Source organism: Rhinatrema bivittatum, chromosome 1 (genome assembly GCF_901001135.1).
Source record: "Rhinatrema bivittatum chromosome 1, aRhiBiv1.1, whole genome shotgun sequence".
In the NCBI taxonomy this organism is placed as follows: domain Eukaryota; kingdom Metazoa; phylum Chordata; class Amphibia; order Gymnophiona; family Rhinatrematidae; genus Rhinatrema; species Rhinatrema bivittatum.
In genome coordinates, this window is record NC_042615.1 from 754,665,112 (window position 1) to 754,685,557 (window position 20,446).

At 46.7% G+C, this 20,446-nt stretch overlaps 1 protein-coding gene across 1 annotated transcript in view; it reads right to left on the reverse strand.

The window, feature by feature from the left end:
- Positions 1-6,623: 6,623 nt before the first annotated feature.
- Positions 6,624-20,446, reverse strand: part of LOC115076912 (sperm flagellar protein 2-like) — a 347,966-nt gene continuing 334,143 nt past the window's right edge. Inside the window, exon 16 of the mRNA XM_029578930.1 lies at positions 6,624-6,989. Coding sequence (XP_029434790.1) covers positions 6,912-6,989 — 78 coding nt within the window. The 3' untranslated portion in view covers positions 6,624-6,911. The remainder of the gene's footprint in view (positions 6,990-20,446) is intronic.

Sequence of the window (20,446 nt, forward strand, 5' to 3'; positions counted from 1 at the left end):
CCCTTCTGGGTGATGTTCTCGACTCCTGACCGGAGCCCAGTCGTAACAACTACCTCCTCATAATAATAATTAGCCATAGCCCACCACAATTTTTTAATAGCATCATATCTCTTCTTAAACCATTACAATATAAGAACAAGACTTGCCATACTGGGACAGGCCAAGGGTCCATCAAGGGTCCAACAAGAGTCCTTGTTTTCAAGAGTGGCCAATCCAGGTCAAGTACCTGCCAGGATCTGCAGTTAACTCATTTCCATTCTAAAGCACAAACAGGTGCGGACTGAGAGCTGGATAAAGGTACTGGCTGGGAACTGGATACTGGTACTGATTGAGGGCTAAATATAGAGCACAAACTGAGACTGAATCTGAGGCAAAGGTCAAGGGAAGGCTTGGGGAAAAGGGATTGAGCTGGACTGGGCAGGACAAGGACAGGATTGAACCAGACAAGGACTAGACTAGATAGGGACAGGATTGGACTGGACAGGTAACAGGGAACTAGAAAACCCAACAGGGCATGAGACTGGGCAAGGTAATCCTAGTAGGCCTGGGGGCCATAAGATGAGACAGAAAAGCCCAAGAGGGCACTGAGCAAGGCAGGGAAGCCTGAGAGACTGCAGAGTAAGGCCAGAAACCTGGAAAGGCCCAGAGCAAGACAAGAGGCCAAGAGAGGCCACAGAGCAAGGTGAGAGACATGAGAAGCCACAAGGCATGGAAGAAGGCCTGGATAGGTCGCAAAGCAAGGCAGAATGCCTGGATAGGTCGCAAAGCAAGGCAGAATGCCTGAATAGGCCACAAGGCAAGGTGAAGGCCTGGAGGTCACAAGGCTAGGCAAGGCAGAAGGCCCAGAGGCTGCAATGTTAGGCAAGGTAGAATAGCGAGGTAAGCGAGGCCAGGTCAGAAAGCTGAGGTGACTCAATGAAGAGGCACTGAGGTATTAAGCAGGTTGGATTAAGTAGGACTGAGGCTGAGGCATGGCGGGATCAGTGAGGAGGTAACTGGCAAGATAATGCACAAGACTCACTGGTGGAGGGAAGGTTACGCAGCAGGCAGAACCTTGACATGGAGAGACTGCATAGCAGGCAAAACTGTGACAGATCCAAAAGTAGCTAAAACCACTTGATTCCATCTTTCATCTAACTCATCACAACCAACATCATCCACCTCTACCAATCGCTCCTCTAGTTTCTCATTAATCATCTCCTGCTCAACTTTACTGCTCATCATTTTAAATTCTAGCTTATGTACAACATTCCCACTTCCTACCTTCTCTGGCACTTTCAAACTATAACATAATACCTTTTGATCAGAACATAACACATGTCTCATTCCCACAAATTTAATATCACACACATCCATCAAGGGATTAGTGACAAAAAGATTTTTATTTTTTTTATTTTATTTCATTTATTTATCATATGCCTCCCTTTATATGTTAGACCATTTATTAACAACTGGAAATTAATGTCTTACATAGACTTAAAAAAACCCTGTGCAAACTCAAAATTAGTTGCATTTAAGCTTTGGAAATACTAAATTGAAAAATGCTCTATGATCCTGTTTGATTGAAAGGTGTTATGTATTGTAAATCTAAATTATTACCACCTATTAGGGAAGTAAATGCATTTGTGAAATTTATCTCATGACATCAAAGAAGAATCATATTACATCCTTTTGATTACCTTTTTCACTTCCCTCACAACTGTTTCTAACATTGAAGTGCCAAATTTTCTTGAGAGGTTAGGAAGATGATTACATTTTATTATAAGCAATCTACATATATATAGTATTTATTCTTATTATCCATCTTAAACCAGAATATGTATTAGATTAGAAAATGATTCTATTTGTTAAATTTATCTAAACAAAAACAAATGATAAGATTCGTGACTTTATGAACACTTGGCCTATGTTCTGTTCCTACACAGTTAACTGTGATTTACAGGGTAGTTGACATTTTCAAGATAAAAAAATAGCTCTATATTTTATTTGGGATTATTATTAGAGATGATCTAAAAAAATCACATTTAGGATTATGAATGTAAACCTTGTCTATAATCTATGGAGTTTCTTGTGTGTAAGGTTTATGGTATCACTATCTTCATTAAGGGATCAATATTCAAAGACCCCCTGAGCAGGTGAGATAACTAGGTATATTTTTTCATTTGAATAACTAACTATATCTAAGTACTCAAATTTGAGTGGATAAGATTTAGACCTGCTTTTTATGTGACTTGAGTTACGTGGTTAAATTTATTTGAATAACGTTGAGTATTGTGCTAATTGGCTAAGGAGTTGCCACAATAAGGCCCAGATTTTAAAAGGGCTGCGTGCATAAAATTCAGGGGTTATGCACGTGGCTGGGCCTTGTGCGCACCACGTGCGTTTTAGAACAGACCTAGCCACGCGTGTAACCTCTGATATGCACACAAAAGCTGATCCTCAAGAAAGGGGAGGCCGGCGGGGGAGGGGGCGGGCCGGGACAGTGCCTTTAGCCGCTGTCCCGGGAAGTGCGTTCTGGTAGCAGCCAATGCAGGAGTCTACTGCTGCTTCGAAGGTGCAGCAAGTAAAAAACAAAAAAATTCTTATAGCTAGGAAAGGGTTAGGGGTTGGGGAGGAGAGGGGAAAAGGTAGGAAAGTTAAGTAGGGGTTTAGGGAACTGGGGAAGCCCTACTCTTGTCACCGCACATTGCTTTTTAAAAGTTCCCCCCACTGCGCGCGGAGGCCATTCACCCATATATGTGCATGTGGACATTAGAATCTGGCCTACATGTATGCATGGGAAATGTATTTAATAACATGCGCGCATCAACGAGTGCATGTTATAAAATCAGTGCGTCCACGTGCATGCGCCAGTAACTGTGCGCACATGGATATGCGCATGCTCCTTTTAAAATCTATCTTCATGTGTTTAACTTGCTAAAAACGGTATTTATTGAGTGAAAAACAGTTTATTGCATGATATCCGCTTATCACAGCAATATCGCATGATATTTTATCGTGTAATACTTTCCCCTAAAAACTGCACATATTTAAATGAGCTGCTTTCGATGCATAAAATTTGCAAATGTACACCCAGCAGCTCTTACATACCTAATTAATGCAAATAAAATAATGTGGCTTGCCTGACATATTGCAAGCTGTTTTATTTTCCAGAAAGTATGCTACAACTCAGGTATTGTAGCTAATGTTCTCTGGGAGCATGTCCCATTGCTTCCTGCATGAGGCTAATGTTCTCTGGGAGCATGTCCCATTGCTTCCTGCATGAAATTTAAAGGGCCATGACGACCCTAAAGCACCCACCTCCCTATGTGTCAAAGCTGCTCTGGCGGTCTGGCTAGACTCCTGCCCACCCCCTGCCACCTGTAGATGTGACCCAGCAGGGGAAAAAGTAAAAAAAAAAAAAAAAAGAATTTACTGTCATGCAGTGATGTCCAGCTCCTTCTCAAACCCCAGTGTGTTGTATACCATATTCATCAAAGGTAATGCGGATTCAAAAATCTATTTTGAAGCATTGGGCACTATTAAAATCTATCCCGGGATGCAGGGAAACTCCAATTTTTGCATTCAAAAACGGAAAGAATCTTAGATCTTTGGTGGCCCAAAGTTGTAAAGGAAGGGAATATAATAATGGTATGGGTCAGGTGACATGTTCAGGGTGTTCGGTGTGTATGAATGTATTGGTAGGGTGTAGATTTCAGTATTTAGATAAGAAAATAGTACATATTATTAAAGGAGATTTTTTTATGTACATCTGAGAAGGTGGTATATGCAGTTGTGTGCCCATGCTGATTAGTATATGTCGGTTATACTAAGCAGATGATCCGTTGAAGGATTATAGAACATAAGAGTAATATTCTTATTCAGAAGGAAGGAGCTCCTCTGGTGGCTCATTGGACTAGTGCGCACCACCAGATTGATGACCTGAGATTCTTTGTTATAGCACAGTGTACAGAAAGTCATCGAGGGGATGCCACATGGTGGCTTTGGCATACGGAACAGAAATGTATTTACAAATGGAATACCATACAACCATGGGGCCTCAATGCTGAGATTGAATGGGCAGCATATTACGTGTGAGGAATTGTATTGAGTTGGATGGAGGCATAGCTAATCGGAGGTGTGTGATAAATGGAATATTAGATTGGCTGAAAGAATGAAAGGGCAGGGTTTATTGTGACGAATAGGAGGAATACGTATGGACACGTAAGTAGTTGGAGGTGTTTGATAAATGGACAAATTGGATTGGTTGAGAGAAGGTTGCTTGTAGTGGATATAAAAGGCTCTTTAAATTGAGGGAAGTAGAATTCTTCTTCCAGTATGGTGAATCATTGGATGAAGGCGTCTTTGAAACTGCTGCCAGTAAGTAATTTGGAATATCGGGAGTTTAGTGATATTAGGTGAGGTAATGATGTTTAATCTAATATGGATGTTTCGTTGTAGGTGAAACACTGATGGATATCTGGTGGATATTGGAGAGTAGAAAGGAATAGCGGAATAATTTGGAGACGAGTCAACTACCATTGTGTAAGTGTTAGATATGAGGTAGTGCATTATATTAAATGATTTAAATGATTAGGAATTTGACATATGTTATATTATTTTTGTAGAATTGAGAAGTGGTAAAAATTAATGATGTGGGACAAACGGAAGAATTTTGAAGCTGGTTTTGCGATGAAAGGAGTGCTGTAGGATTATTAAACTGGGCGATGTAAATAGTATAATAATTGATTGAATATGCAGTAGATGTATTAAATGTAGGGTAAAATTGGTGATATAATATTTTTACATATTATTGTTGCGGTCCCCACCGCTTCCTCCCTCGTCGGGCTCGGGGCCTCTTACCTTCCCGCGGACCGCGGAGGAGGATCCGCTGCTCCTGGACTGCCAGACCGCGTGGGTCTCGTGCTTCCCTCGGAGGACTCCTCGCTAGGCCCTGACCGTGCTTCACTCGAACGGGGGCTCCCGTGCCTTCTTCCGCTCCACGAGGAGGGACGCCGGTCTCCACCCAGGCCCAGCCGCATGGCTCCGGCCCTGCCTCACGAAAACGCCACTGAAGCCTCTCTGGACTCTGCGCGCGCGCGAGGGCTGGGTACTTCAGCCCCGGCACCCGGAAGTGCTGCTCTGCCCCCGAGGTGATGTCACGCTGCGGCTAAAGTATATAAGCAGACTCCGGACTTCCTCACTTTGCCTTGCAACGAGGTTCACACAGTTCTTCTGTGCCTTGACTTGCTGCTTATCCTCCGTCTCGCTACTGATCTTTGGTTTGACTTCTGCTTGTTCTTGACGACTCTCGCTTGCCGCCTGCCTCGACCCTGTTTTGCCTGCTGACTCCGGACTACGCTTCTGTTGCTGATTCCTGGCCTTGACTCCAGCTTGTTCCTGACACTCCCGTTTGCCGCCTGCCTTGACCCTGGTCTGCCTGCTGACGCCGGACTACTCTTCTGCTGCTGATTCTTGGCCTTGACTCCAGCTTGTTCCTGATGTTCCCGCTAGCTGCCTGCCTCGACCGCGGCCTGCCTGCTGACCCCGGACTACAGTTTCGCTGCTACCCTTGGTCTTGACTCAGGTCCGTCCCTCAACCTTGGACGCCAGTCTCGCTGCTGATTCCCGAGGCCTGTTCCTAGTGTGCTCCAGACCTCCCGTCTGACCTCGACCTCGGCCGTGGCCCTGCTGGGCTCCTGATCTCAGGACTCAAGTACTCTGGCCAGCCTAGGCCCCGTCCTCTTTGCAGCCTCTGCTCCTGTCCACGGACTAATTCAGACTCTGGGCTCCAGTCCTTGGTTACCTAGTCCTTGTTCCACTGCCTGGCAGCTACCTCCTACGTCTCATGCCTAAGCCCCGCGGTCGGTCCATACGGGCGCCTCCTGGGGGGCACCGCTCCGTGCGGGTGAAGTCCTCAGCCATCCATCAACCCCTCTGCCTACCGGCCACTCTCTCACTAACCTCCCGGCCGGCCCAAGGGTCCACGACTCCGCTTGAACGCAACAAGTATAGGACACTATTGGATACTTGGCTATAATGACGTGAAATTTGTGATCAGTGGGATTGTACATATTATCAAGAGAATGAAGAGTGGTTAATGAAGATCATTGAAGAAGATAACCCCTGAGGAAGCCATGCCAGGCGAAACAAGGGTCCTTGTAGGGAATGTGGAGATAGTGATAGATGCACTGAATATATCAGAGTTATATTGATAATACAGAAAATAGAAAAAAGTTGTAACAGGATATTGGGGGAGGGTATGTATTTTAATGTATCCCATAGAGGGATGGGAAGTATGAATGTGTGAGTGAATGAGGTATATTTTTAAGGGTATATATTTAAATTGTGATGTATTAGGGTAATTATGTGCATACAGTAGGTGTCCAGAGTGTCAGAGGACAAAGAGTTATGATAATATGCTTGAAAAATGGAATATTTAAACCTGATTTATGAAGTGATATGTAATTAAAGAATTTATATGTAGTAAATGTGATATTGTTTATGAAGAAAAGACAAAAGGATCCCTTATTTTGTTGTGGTTTAAAATCTGGCCATTAGTGTGCACATCCCTATATAAAAGATAGATACTTTTTGCTCAGATTTTCAGAAATCATATTATTGTGATTCAGGATCATATCAACCATGCTTACAGAAAAATGCAAAGGTTATAGAAGCAGGTGATTATCATGATCCTACATTGTGATTTTTTCCATGCATTTCTAATTTTTTTTTTTTTAATGTAGATGACACTAACTTTTACTCTATAATACCAAAATCAAATTTAAAACAATCCTTTATTTAACAAAAAATAAATATAAACTACAAAATGTTCAGTTGATCTAGTGACAGACATTAGAAAACACGAACATAAAATCCTCATTAAACATTTACAAATTTCAAATTTTCTTTTTTTTTTTTCATTTATTTATTTAACTCGTGGCAGAGGTCACCATCTCCTTCTCATTTGTATTCATTTGTTTGACTTTCTGAAGAATCACTTGAATATTCTGTGAAAAATAAAGTAAAACAAATATGTAATTGAGAAAGCAGAGTTGCTTATCTGTAACAGGTGTTCTTCAAGGACAGCAGGATGTCAGTCCTCCCATATGGGTGATGTCATTGGATGGCGTCTAGCATGGAAAACTTATATCAAAGTTTCTGGAACTCTGACTGACCCTCTCTGAGCATACCAGGCATGCACTATATTATGCATCCACGTAGAGTCCCCTCAGTCTTATAATATATTATTGAGGAATGAAAAATGAAAATAAACACCCATGAAGTGGAAACCCAACTTTGCAGAGTGGCGGGCGAGTTTCGTGAGGACTGACATCCTGCTGTCCTCGGAGAAAACTGTCACAGATAAACAACTCTGTTTTCTCTGAGGACAAGCAAGATGGCAGTCCTCACTTATGGGTGATTCCCTAGATTCAGGTTGCTTCCCAACATAAAAGAGGACCAACAAAACACCAAACCAGTGCCAACAGGCACAAAAATAACCAGTTCTGTTGGTAACATGGGGGGAGGGGACAGCCTGAACAGAAACAATGGGCCCTAGGCGGGAACAGAGTTGGGTTCTACACTTCAATCAAGTTCCGAAGGACAGATTGGTCAAACCTACCTTTGTGTCAGCCTTCCCTATCCAAACAGAAATGAGATGTGAATGAGTGGATGAAAATCCATGTCGCAGCACTACATATCTCCCCCATAAGAACTGTGTGCAAGTGGGCCACCAACATTGCTAATGCTCTGACAGAGTGAGCCTTGACATGGCCCCTAACATGCAATCCCATCTGGGCATAACAGAAGGAGATGCAGTCTGCTAGCCAATTGGAAAGTGTCTGCTTGGCAACGGTGATCCCCAACCTATTCTGATCAAAAGAAACATAAAGTGGAGTAGACTGTCTAAGGGCTTCTGTCTGCTCCAAACAGAAGGGTAAGGCTCTTTTTCAGTCTAAACTATGCAGGGCTCATTCACCTTGGTGTGAATGGAGCCTGGGAAAAAATGTTGGCAGGACGGTGGACTGGTTAAGATGGAAGTCCGACACCACCTTAGGCAGGAACTTAGCGTGCATGTGCAAGTTCATCCTATCATGAAAACATTTTGTGTAAAGTGGATAAGTCACTAAGGCCTAGAGCTCCTTGAACCTGTGAGCTAAGGTGACTGCCACCAAAAATATGTTCTTCCAGGTCAGGAACTTCAGGTCACAGGAGTCCAGATGCTCAAAGGGAGCTTTCATCAGCTAAGCTAAAACCAAATTGAGGTCCCATGACACAGCAGGTTGCCTTAAGGGAGCCTTCAACTGAAGCAGACCCTGCATAAATTGTATAAATATAGGCTGTACAGAGATGGGCTTACCTTCTACTCCATGGTGATATGCACCAATCACACTAAAGTGAACTGTAATGGAGTTAGTCTTCAGACCAGTCTCTGAAAGGTGTAGAAGATAATCAAGCCATTTTTGTTTGGAGCAGGAGAAAGGATCTAGGGCCTTCTGTTCACACCACACTGAAAACCTCCTTCACTTCAGTGCATAGGACTTTCTAGTGGAAGACTTTCTGGAAGCCACCAGGACCCGAGACATACCCTTTGAGAGATCGAATAGTTTTAGAATCAGCCTTTCAACATCCAGGCTGTGAGTGACAGAGCCTAAAGGCTGGGATGCCCCGATCCTGAGAAATGAGATCTGCGGAAGTCCTAGTCTGATCGCTTTCTTGATAGATATCTACCGGAGGAGCGGAAACGAGACCTGTCTTGGCCAATGAGGATCATAGTCCTTTTGTCCCCTCAAACTTTCAACAAAGTTTTCGACACCAGTGGAGTTGGAGGATATGCATACAGAAGGCCAATGCCTCAATGGCGGGCAAAGGCATCTGAGACTGGTTTGTTGTATGAATTCTTTAGGAAGCAGAATCGAGGAACCTTCCTGTTCCAAGGCGCTGCAAAGAGATCAACCTCTGAGCTTCCCCACAGGCAGAAGAACTGATTTGCTACCCCTTGGTTCAGAGACCATTTGTGGGATCTGAAGGAATGGCTCAGTCTGTCCACTATTGCATTCTCTGATCCAGCCTGATACATGGCTGTGAGCAGCATTCCTTGGGAAAGGGCCCAGGAACAGATCTAATCCAGTTTTCGACCAGGAGGTATGAGTCCATCCTCCCCTGCTTGTTGACATACCACATCGCCACCTGGTTGTTGGTTTGTACGAACACAATTTTGTTGGACAGCCAATCTCTGAAAGCCCACACAGCGTACTAGATTGCCTGGAGCTCCAGAAAGTTGATCTGAAACATCTGTTCCTGTGCAAACCAAAAACCTTGGGTGCAGAGCTCATTTACATGAGCTCCCCAACCCAGGGTGGACGTATCCACAGTGAGGACAATTTGAATCTCAGGACTTTGGAATGGGACCCCCTGTTCCAAATTGGAACTAACTTGCCACCAGGACAAAGAGTTCCAGAGAGACGGGGTGACCCGGATGCAGTCCCAAAGCCCCTGAGTGGCCTGATGCCACTGAGACCATAGTGTCCAATGGGATCTCCACAAATGTAACTTTGTCAGGGATTGAGATATACTGTTGCAGCAATGTGGCCCAACAGCCTCAACATGTGCCACGCAGAGACCTGCTGGCTCTCTTGAATCTCCGCCACAATGGTCAAATTGATGGCCCTTGTCATGGCAGGAAGGCTTTGGCTTGGCCTTGTCTTCCAAGGCTCCTTGTTGCGACCATCGCTGCTCAATGTCCTCACTCTGCCCTCTTTACCTCTGTGGCGACTCCCTCCGGGTCTGATAGATGGCTGGCTGCCGTGGCGTCTCCATGCTGTCTCCCTCTGGCGTCCCCAGACCAGCTCGACGTTGCAAATCCACCATGTTGCCTGATTACCCAGGGCGTGCGCGCTCTGATTGAAGTACCAGCAAGAGCGCGAACCTCAGGGGCATTCCCCTGAGATGAAATCATCTGCTTTCAATATTTAAAGGTCTCTATTTCACTATCTAACTGAGTTAGCAAGGGGATTGCTTTGGCTACGCTCCCCTAGCTACTCTGCCTCCTCGGACTTACCAGAGGTACCCGCTCCTCGGGGGCCTCACTCTTTTCTTTACTTTCAGATTACAGATAGGAACCGGTACTCGCTCCTCGAGGGCCCATGTTCCTGGACACTCTGAAGATTCTCTACTGCTTGGAAGTTATCGCTGCTACAAACAATTGTGAGTTAGCATCGCTCTCTCAGAGCTTTCCCTGGAACCAGGTACTCGCTCCTCGAGAGCCTAAACCTTTCCAGCTCCTGAGTTTCCTTGAGACCTTATGTGAGTTTTGTCATCTAGTTCTGTTCATGAACTCTGCCTACCCTGCCTACTTACTTTTCTACAGTTTCTCTACAGCTCAGCCGTTCTGGATCGCTGTTCCAGTACCTGAGGGACTACAGCCCTGCCGGGCATATCAGCTCACTACTGCCACCTCTGGTGGTTTCAAAAACCTGTTTAATAAAAGAACTAATGTGTGTCTGTCTCCATACTCAAGCCTAGCCGGTGGTCCCTCTCGGGATATCCTCCCGGGGACGTGGTCATCTGCCACCGGCCCAGGGATCCACCCACTACTATATCAGATTCATTACAGATTGCTACTCCTTAGCAAGATGCTCTGCCCATCAGTGATCAGATCTACATCAGATTGCTATCTCCGCAGTCTAACTCCTAACAAATTGCTAACTCCTAGCTTGTCAGCTAAGCAGATACTAACACTCCTATGAAGTCCAATTGTAGTGATGGACTGAGATGGGACTTGGGGTAATTGATAACAAACCCTAGTGACTCCAACACCTGGATGGTGAAACGCATGGACTCTTTGGCCCCTGCCCGAGAGGTGCTCCTGATAAACTAGTCATCCAGGTAAGGAAAAACATGGAATCCCAGTCTGCAAAGATGCACCGCCACTATGGCTAGGCACTTTGGAAAGACACATGGGGCTGACGCTAGCCCAAATGACAAAATGCGTACTGGAAGTGCCGTTTCCCTATTATAAATCTGAGAAACTTCCTGTGACCCTCGAAGATCTTGATGTGGGCATATGCATTCTTCAAACTGAGAGAGCATAGCCAGTACCTTTTTTCTAACAAGGGGATCACAGTGCCCAGGGAAACCATCTTGAACTTTTCCTATTTGAGAAACTTGTTCAGGGCCCTTAGGTCTAGGATGGGATGGAGTACTCCTATTTTCTTTGGAATCAGGAAATACCAGGAGTAGAATCCCTGCCATCTTTGTCCTGGAGGAAAGGACTTGACCGCTCTGGCCATTAAGAGGGAGGAGAGTTCTGCAAGGAGTACTTCCTGATGTGCTACTGGCCCACAATAAGGGCTCTGGGGGGGAATTTTATGGGTTACTCAAAAGATTTAGTTTTTACCCTCTGAAGATGATAGACAGGGCCCACTGGTCAGAGGTTAAACTGGGCCACCATTTTGTGTAGAATCGCAGCTTTCCCCTGACCGGAGAGTCCATTGCCCCTGGTACATTGAACTTGGCTATGCTCCCTGCAATGCAGTCAGAACCCCATCCTAGGAGATGGCAGGGTCTTTGGGACCTTCTGCTATCTGGGATGGCCACGAGGGGGTTTGCTGCTGTTGATGGGGTCAAGGAGGCAGAGGATAGTATCTCTTCGGATGGAAGAAAGACTTCCTCTGCCAGACCTTGAAGACTTCCTAGCAGAGGAGGATGGGTCCTAGATACCGGCAGAGCGTTGCTGAAGTGTCGCATGGTGCTCTCACATCTGATCCACTGTGTTCTTCACTTTATCTTCGAAGAGATACTCTCTAGTACACAGCACATCAGCAAGTTGCTCATGCACTTCCTGATAGAGATCAGATGCCATCAGCCAGGCAAGTCTGATGGCACCTATTCTAGCTGCAAAGACCCTTAATGCCATTTCAAAAATATCATGTCCAGCGGACCCTGTGTTTTCTGTACTCCAGGCCCTTATGCACCAGCGACTGGAGAGTGTCCTGCTGTTATTAAAGCAACTCCTTGGCCACCTCCTGCACCTGCTTTCAGATGTCCCGCATATAGAGCTGGTAGACCGCTGTGCGGGTGAAAAGCACGATGCCCTGAAAATCTTTCCTCCCAAGAACATCCATTGTCCTCTGTTCATTCCCTGGGGGCACCAAGTCTGAGTACACTTGGCCTTTTTAAGAGTGGATTTGACCATCACAAATTGGTGTGGCAGCTTTTGCTTTTTGAATCCAAGAGCCTTCTAGACAAGATACAATGTGTCCACTTTCCTATTGATGGGAGGAACTAAGAGGGGGTGATCCTACATCCTCATCACAGTTCCACAAGGATCTTGTGCACTGGGACTGCCACAATCTGTTTGGAAAGCTCTAGGAGACATCAAAGTCATCATCCCCGCAGGGGTCATATGGGTCCTGATCCTCACTGCTTGAAGGAAGGGATGGGGCCCTAGTAGCTTGGACACTGGCCAGTGGTATGTACTGAGTCAACTGGCCATGGGAGCTCGGGCCCTCTGAGGAACCATGGACCAGCATTGGATCAGTCAGTGGTGCCACCAATGTCCTGCAGGGCATTAATACAGCCCTGGAAACCAACACAGGCTGCATCGGTAACACTCCAATGAGCACATGCAGGGATTCCAACAGCGGCTCGAGGATGGACAGTGCCAGTCCTGGGGCTGTTGTTGCCATGACACAGAGGCTTCGCACCACCCATGGCTATCTGCATGCGCCTCTCCAGCTCCTCCTCTAACAGCGCTGACGCCAAGATTGACTGGGATGCAGTTGGTGTAGCCACATCCTCTTCAGAACAGAGAGGAGGATTAGTAGCAGCAATTGAGCCGGTGGAGGCCATCACATACCCTGGGTAACAATGGAAGCTTCACTCTCCTCACCACGTGGGGCACTTTGGGGTCATCACAGCTGAAGCCTGTGCATCCCCATGCCTGGCACTGTGCATTGATGGAGACAAATGCCAATGTTTCCTCGGCTTCACTCAGTGCTTGGATCAGTCCAGTGCTGAGACTGAAGACGACGAACCCAATGCCTTTAACCTGGAGGAGGCAGACTATGGCCTATCTCTGGTGTCCCTGGTAGTCACTGACATCGACGGAATTAGCAATCCCGCCAATGTCGATGACTCAGTGTCCGTCGGTTCAGCTTCATGGCTCTTCAATGCCTATACTTCCAATGCTGATGTTGATGGACCAGCCGTTTCTGACCTGAAGAGTCTTTGCATCTTATTAAGCCAGATCTTACATCATTTTGAGGTTGTCTGGGTGCACTTGCTACAACTCTGGATGTTGTGTGCTGCCCCCAGACAGAGTATACATTGATCATGGTTGACATAGTCCTCGAGCACCGAGGGCATTGCTTAAACCTGGATGTGGACATGCTGACCTGAAACAAAAGGCACACAAAATCAAACTCAATGTTGGCAGCCTAAGATGGCTGGCGGGCACTGAAAGCTCCACCACTTGGGGGTAAAGACAATGAGAGAAAACTTACCTTAAAAGCTGAAAAACCTGGCTAAAGACACTAAAGGGAGAACTGGGAGGACTTAGCTTCGATACCACAAGAAAATTTTAAACAAACACATGAAAAATGTGAAAAAGGAAAAACTTCAAAGAAGTTTAAGAAAGAGAGAGACTCAATGCATGATCTACTGGGCTCCATGTAAAAAAAAAAAGATTGAGGAAACCCCGCGTGGATGCATGTTATAGTGCATGCTGGGCAAGTTCAGAGAGGCTCAAAATTCTAAACTTTGACATAAGTTTTCCATGTCAGGCTCCATCCAATGATGACACCATGCTTGTCCTCGGAGAAATATATTTACCATTGGGTTAACAGTACCTTTTGATCTCAGGCTCCATTCAACAACAATATACCTGGCTACTTCAGTAGTTTCAAAGAGGCTTAAGCTCTGAACTAGTCACTCAGATTAGTTGTTTCAAGACTTATTTATTTTTTTAGAATCATTTGATATTCTGCCTTTCCCCAAGAATGGCCTTGAGGTGGATTATAATACAATTAGAATCAAATTTATAGCTACAAAATAGCAGTGGCAATAATTGCAGGGTCATTTGAAATCATAATTGAATCTAAAGTCCAATCAAAGTGGCATTACAAGTTTCATTCATAAGCATAGTAATTAACACTCACAATGTATCAATTAAAAACATTATTATTATATCACTTTTTCTGAAGTTATTTAAGATGCTCCTCTGCAATTCACCTAAACCTTTGAGAGCAGTCAAGTTCTGAATAGATCTTAAATTAGCTCACATGGAATGAAATTAACTGTCACAACATCAGAAGATCACAAAACCAAACATAAAATAAACTATTGCCTGGTCAATAGTTCACATATTAGAGAACAGCTCTCATGACGACATGATCTTGTTACCATTTTCTCCATTTTAGAATGGTTTCAGAAAATACCATATTCCTCAATAATGGAAATACACTGGCTAGGTCAGGACAATTTCTTCTGCCTACTTCAGGGTAATTTTGAGAATGAATGTAAAATAAGTAGATCAGCTCTACTGAAAAAAATGTCAGAATTACTTATCTCCATAAAAATATACTAACAGTGGTCAGTGTCAGCTATTTTTGACAATTGTAACTGTTCTAAGAACAAAGTCTATTGAAAGACAAATCCTAAAGAGGTGTGAAAACCGAATCCTTTGTGATCCAGGTATCAATGCCAAAACCAGGCCATGTTGGCACTTCAGTTTTACTGTTTCTCTAGATCTGGTTCTGTGAGTCTTTCCTAATGGGGAGGGCAATTTTCCAAACCAGTTACCTTGATAAATAGACCTGTCTGAAACTGTCCCAAACTGTGCCAGTTAAAAGTACGCAGAAGCTTTCAGAGCACACGTACTTTAAGACAAAGGAAAAGGCATTCCTATTAGTCTATTTAGGTCAGGCGATTAAAAGAACATGTTCACATTCAATTTTCAAATCTACTAGTTTTATAAGTAGCCATTTTTTTTTAAAGCATTCCCTGGTGCAGGGTAAGGGCATGGGAGAAAGCACAGTTGCTTACCTGTAACAGGCATTCTCCTAGGACAGCAGGATGTTAGTCCTCACATGTGGGTGACATCAGCCGATGAAAGCCTGGCACAGAAATCTTTGACCAGCAGACTTCCCAGCCTGCCGCTATCTGCGCATCCACGCGAGGACCCCCTTCAGTCTCGTAACAAAGTAAAAGCAGACGAGCGAAAAAATAAAACAACAAACAAGGTGAATCCAACATTGTGGGGAGGTGGGGATTCCTGAGGACTAACAGCCTGGTGTCCTAGGAGAACACCTGTTACAGGTAAGCAACTGCGCTTTCTCCTAGGTCAAGCAGGATGGTAGTCCTCACATGTGGTGAATACAGAGCTCTAGACTTCCCCATTCTACCGGAAGAACCAACAGTGGCCAAACATGTTGCCAACGGGCACAACACAACTGCAGCGCTGTGGGAAATAGGGGGCGATCTGGTCCCACAAGAAGCATGAGCAAAGAGAGTTGGGTTCAGGTCTGGAACAGGTTGCGTAGGACGGACTGACCGAAGGCACTGTCCTGTCGGCTATCCTGTCAAGGCAATAATGAGCTGCAAATGTGTGGAGAGAACTCTAGGTTGTGGCCTGGCAAATTTCCACGATGGGGACTGCATGCAAATGAGCCATTGATGCTGCCATAGCCCGCGGAGAGTGAGCCTTTACCCTGCCAGCTAGCCAAGGTCTGCCTGCGCATAGTAGAACGCAATGCAATCTTCTAGCCAGTTAGACAAGGTCTATTTTCCCACCGCCATCCCCAGCCAGTTGGTATCAAATGACACGAAGAGCTGGTAGAAGGCTAAAGCCTGTTTACAGTCCAGGGTGTGGAGAGCCCGTTCTCCTGGGTGGGAATGAGGCCTTGGAAAAAAGGTGGGTAAAACAATCGACTGGTTATTGTGGAAATCAGTCACCACCTTGGCAGGAACTTAGGAAGCGTACGCCGAGCCACACGGTCGTGGAAGAACTTCGTGTACAGTGTGTATGTGACCAAGGCCTGAAGCCCACTGACCCTGCGAGCGGAAGTGATCGCCACCAGGAATATGACTTTCCAGGTGAGGAACTTCAGGTCATAGGACTGCAGTGCCTCAAAGGGAGGCCGCATCAGTCATGCTAGGACAACACTGAGGTCCCAGGGTACTGCCGGTGGCCGAAGAGGGGGCTTCAGTTGGAGGAGACCCTGCATGAAACAGCCAACTAGGGGCTGGACCAAAATGGGCGTACCAGCGACACCTTGGTGATATATGCTGACAGCGCTGAGGTGCACTCTGACGGAATTGGTCTGGAGCCCAGACTCGGATAAGTGCTACAGGTAGTCCAGCAGCTGGGGAAGAGGGCATGAGAAGAAGTCCAACCCATGCCCTCCACATCAGATGGAAAAAAATTTCCATTTCCAGCTGTAGGACTTCCTAGTCGAAGGTTTCTTGGGCCCTATCAGAACCTGAGAAACACAGTCCAAGAGCTGTAATGGCTGGAGGATTATGCACTTAACATCCAAACTGTGAGGGCCAGTGCCCAGAGGTTTGGGTAGCGCAGGGTGCCCTGGTGAAATGAGATTGGGTGCCATCCCCAGCGGAATGGGCGCATTCATCGAAAGGTCCTGGAGAAGTGGGAACCAAACCTGCCGAGGCCAGGAGGGTGCCACAAGAATCATGGTCCCCAATTTCTGCTGAAGCTTTGATGGAGACTTCTTAAGGAGTGGTAAAGAGGGGTACGCATACAGGAGGCCCTGCCCCCAGTGAATAGAGAAGGCATTGCAGACCAGATGGCCCTTTCTCGCTATTAGGGATCAGAATCTGCTCACCTTGTGGTTGAGAGGGGAGGCGAACAGATCCACATCCGGAGTACCCCATTAGCGAACAGGTCCACATCCGACGTACCCCATCGTCCGCCACCGCCGGGTTGAGGGACCACTCGTGTGGTTGGAAGGACCAGCTGAGGCAGTCTGCCAGAACATTGAGGTGACCTGGTAGGTAGGTGGTCCGAAGATATATCCCTTGGGAGAGGGCCCAGTTCAAGACCTGCACCGCCTCTTGGCAGAGGAGGAACAAACCCGTGCTGCCCTGTTTGTTGATGTACCAAATCGTGACCTGGTTGTCTGTCCTGATCAGTACTTCTTTGGATGCAACTGATCTCTGAATGCCCACAAGGTGTACAATCGCCTGAAACTCCAGAAGGTTTATCTGGCAACGTGCTTTGGCGACGGTCCAAAAGCCTTGAGTGTGTAGGCCATTCGTGTGGGCTCCCCACCCCTGAGAAACATTGGTGGTGAAGGTCACCTGGGGTGGCTCGGGCTTAAAAGGGAAGTCCGAGTTCCAGATTGGAGGGGGCTTCCCACCAGTCCAGAGATACCCTGAGAGGAATCCGTGACAGTGACCGGAGCCTCTAGATTCTGAGATGCCTGCTGCCACTGGGACCGCAAGGCCCACTGTGGGATCAAGTGGAAGCAGGCCAAGGGAGTCACATGCGGCCTACTGGGCCACCATGTGGCCCAGTGGGCAGAGCAGGAGACAGGCTGGCACCCTCCTGCTGTTGCGGATGAGGGTAGCCAGCGAAGCAAGGGCAATCGCCCGGTCCTGGGCAGGAAAGCATTCACTTGTACCGTGTCCAATCTGATGCCTATGAATTCCAGCTGGGGGGATGGACAGAGATGAGACTTGGGGAAGTTGATAATGAACCCCACGGTCTGCAGGGTCTGTACCATCAGGGCCAGAGCTTGCAAGGCCTTGGATCGAGAGTCGCTCCTGACCAATCAGTTGTCCAGGTATGGAAACACATCGACCAAGCGATACCCGAGGTAGGCAGCCACCACCGCTAAGCATTTGGTGAAGACATGGGGGGCCAATGCCAGCCCAAAGGGCAGCACTTTGTATTGAAAATGTGTATTCCCCACCTCAAAGCAGAGGTACGTCCTGTGGTTGGGGACAATCGCAATATGTGCATATGCCTCCTTGAGGTCGAGGGAGCAAAGCCAGTCTCCTCTTCGAAGGAATGGGATCAGCATGCCCAGAGAGACCATCTTGAATTTTTCTCTTTCGAGAAACCTGTTCAACGCCCTGAGGTCGAGAATGAGGCACAAGCCGCCATTCCTTTTCGGGATGTGAAATATCTCAAGTAGAACCCTTGGCACTGTTGATGGCGAGGGACCAGTTCCATTACATCCGCTGCGAGAAGGGTGGAGATTTCCGTTTGAAGAATGGTGAAATGGGTGCATGCACCCCACGATGGATATGGGGGAGTGGTCTCTGGGAGTTGGCTGAAGTGCAGAATGTACCCCTGGAGGACGATGGAGAGGACCCAGCGGTCCGATGTTATTTCTTCCCAGCAACAGGCGAAGCTGAGGAGCTTCCTGCCGACTGGGGGTTTGGACGCCAGGGGAATTGCTAGCTGACTTATGCTCCCTCACCGCCAGTCAAAAGCCCATGGCCGGGGCTTGCTGGGAAGCCGGTTGGGGTCTAGGGGCCCGCTGCTGGTGAGGATGACCCCTGGAATTGGTTCGAGGTGGGTGAGTCCGAGCAGCTGGAGGGTAATACTTTCTCTGCCAATAAAAAGGTTTATGATAACCTTGCCTGGAGGATTTCCTGGCTGAGGACATCCCTTCTGAGGCACTAGCGGATAGCTGCTGGAGTGTATCATGATGGCCCTTCAGCTGTGCCATTGCATCCCAGACCTTATCCCCGAATAGATTCTCACCGGTACAGGGGAGGATGGCTAGCCTATCTTGGACCTCCGGCTGGAGGTCCGAGGCCCGGAGCCAAGCCATCCTTCTAGTACCAATACCCATAGTGGCTAAGCGGGCTGCAGTCTCAAAAACATTGTAGGTGGAACACACCTCATGTTTTCCTGCTTCCAGACCCAGTGAGGCAATGGTGGTGGGGGCTTCCTGCTGTTCCTGGGGAAGGTCCTCTGCAAAATCCTGGACCCGATTCCAGAGATTGCAATATGTGCATATGCCTCCTTGAGGTTACACAATGTTAGGTTCCATATTAGGTGCTACAACCCAAGAAAGAGATCTAGGCGTCATAGTGGATAACACATTGAAATCGTCGGTTTAGTGTGCTGCGGCAGTCAAAAAAGCAAACAGAATGTTGGGAATTATTAGAAAGGGAATGGTGAATAAAACGGAAAATGTCATAATGCCTCTGTATCGCTCCATGGTGAGACCGCACCTTGAATACTGTGTACAATTCTGGTCGCCGCATCTCAAAAAAGATATAATTGCAATGGAGAAGGTACAGAGAAGGGCTACCAAAATGATAAGGGGAATGGAACAGCCCCCCGATGAGGAAAGACTAAAGAGGTTAGGACTTTTCAGCTTGGAGAAGAGACAGCTGAAGGGGGATATGATAGAGGTGTTTAAAATCATGAGAGGTCTAGAACGGGTAGATGTGAATCGTTTATTCACTCTTTTGGATAATAGAAAGACTAGGGGGCACTCCATGAAGTTAGCATGTGGCACATTTAAAACTAATTGGAGAAAGTTCTTTTTTACTCAATGCACAATTAAACTCTGGAATTTGTTGCCAGAGGATGTGGTTATTGCAGTTAGTATAGCTGTGTTTAAAAAAGGATTGGATTAAGTTCTTGGAGGAGAAGTCCATTACCTGCTATTAATTAAGTTGACTTAGAAAATAGCCACTGCTATTACTAGCAACGGTAACATGGAATAGACTTAGTTTTTGGGTACTTGCCAGGTTCTTATGGCCTGGATTAGCCACTGTTTGAAACAGGATGCTGGGCTTGATGGACCTTGGTCTGACCCAGTATGGCATGTTCTTATGTTCTTATATAGAGTTGATAGGCCGCCATGCGGGAAACCAGCATGGCGCCTTGGAAAAATGTTTCTCCCTACGGCATCTAATTCCCTATGCTTGCGTCCTGGAGGGGTGGAGGCATGGGTACGGAAATGCCAGGCCTTTTTTAAGGCGGACTCCATGACCACCGACTGGTGCGGGAGCTGTCTCCTTTCAAACCCCAGGGCCTGTTGCACCAAGTAGGTGGCATCGGCTTTTCTGTTAACTGGGGAGACAGAGATGGGGTGTTTCCACATGCGGAGGATGAGTTCCTTAAAAATATCGTGGATCGGAACTGCCACAATCTCCTTAGGAGCATCAATGAACTGGAGGACTTCCAGCATCTTGTGACATGCATCCTCCTCCATAAGAAGCTGAAAGGGGATGGCTTCAACCATAGCTCTGACAAACTCTGCAAAGAATAGATCCTCGGGTGGTGACCGATGCCGCTCCTCTGGAGGGGAGGGTTCCAAGAGGGGATAGTTGGAGTAGTCTAGGGATGACTCTGTGCAGTTATCACCCCAGGGATCATAGGGAACCTCTTTCTCACTTGGGCCAGGATGCCGAGGGTGAGGTCCATGAGGGGCATCAGCCCTGAGCCCCGAAGGCTTCGGAGGTAGTAAGGGCACCA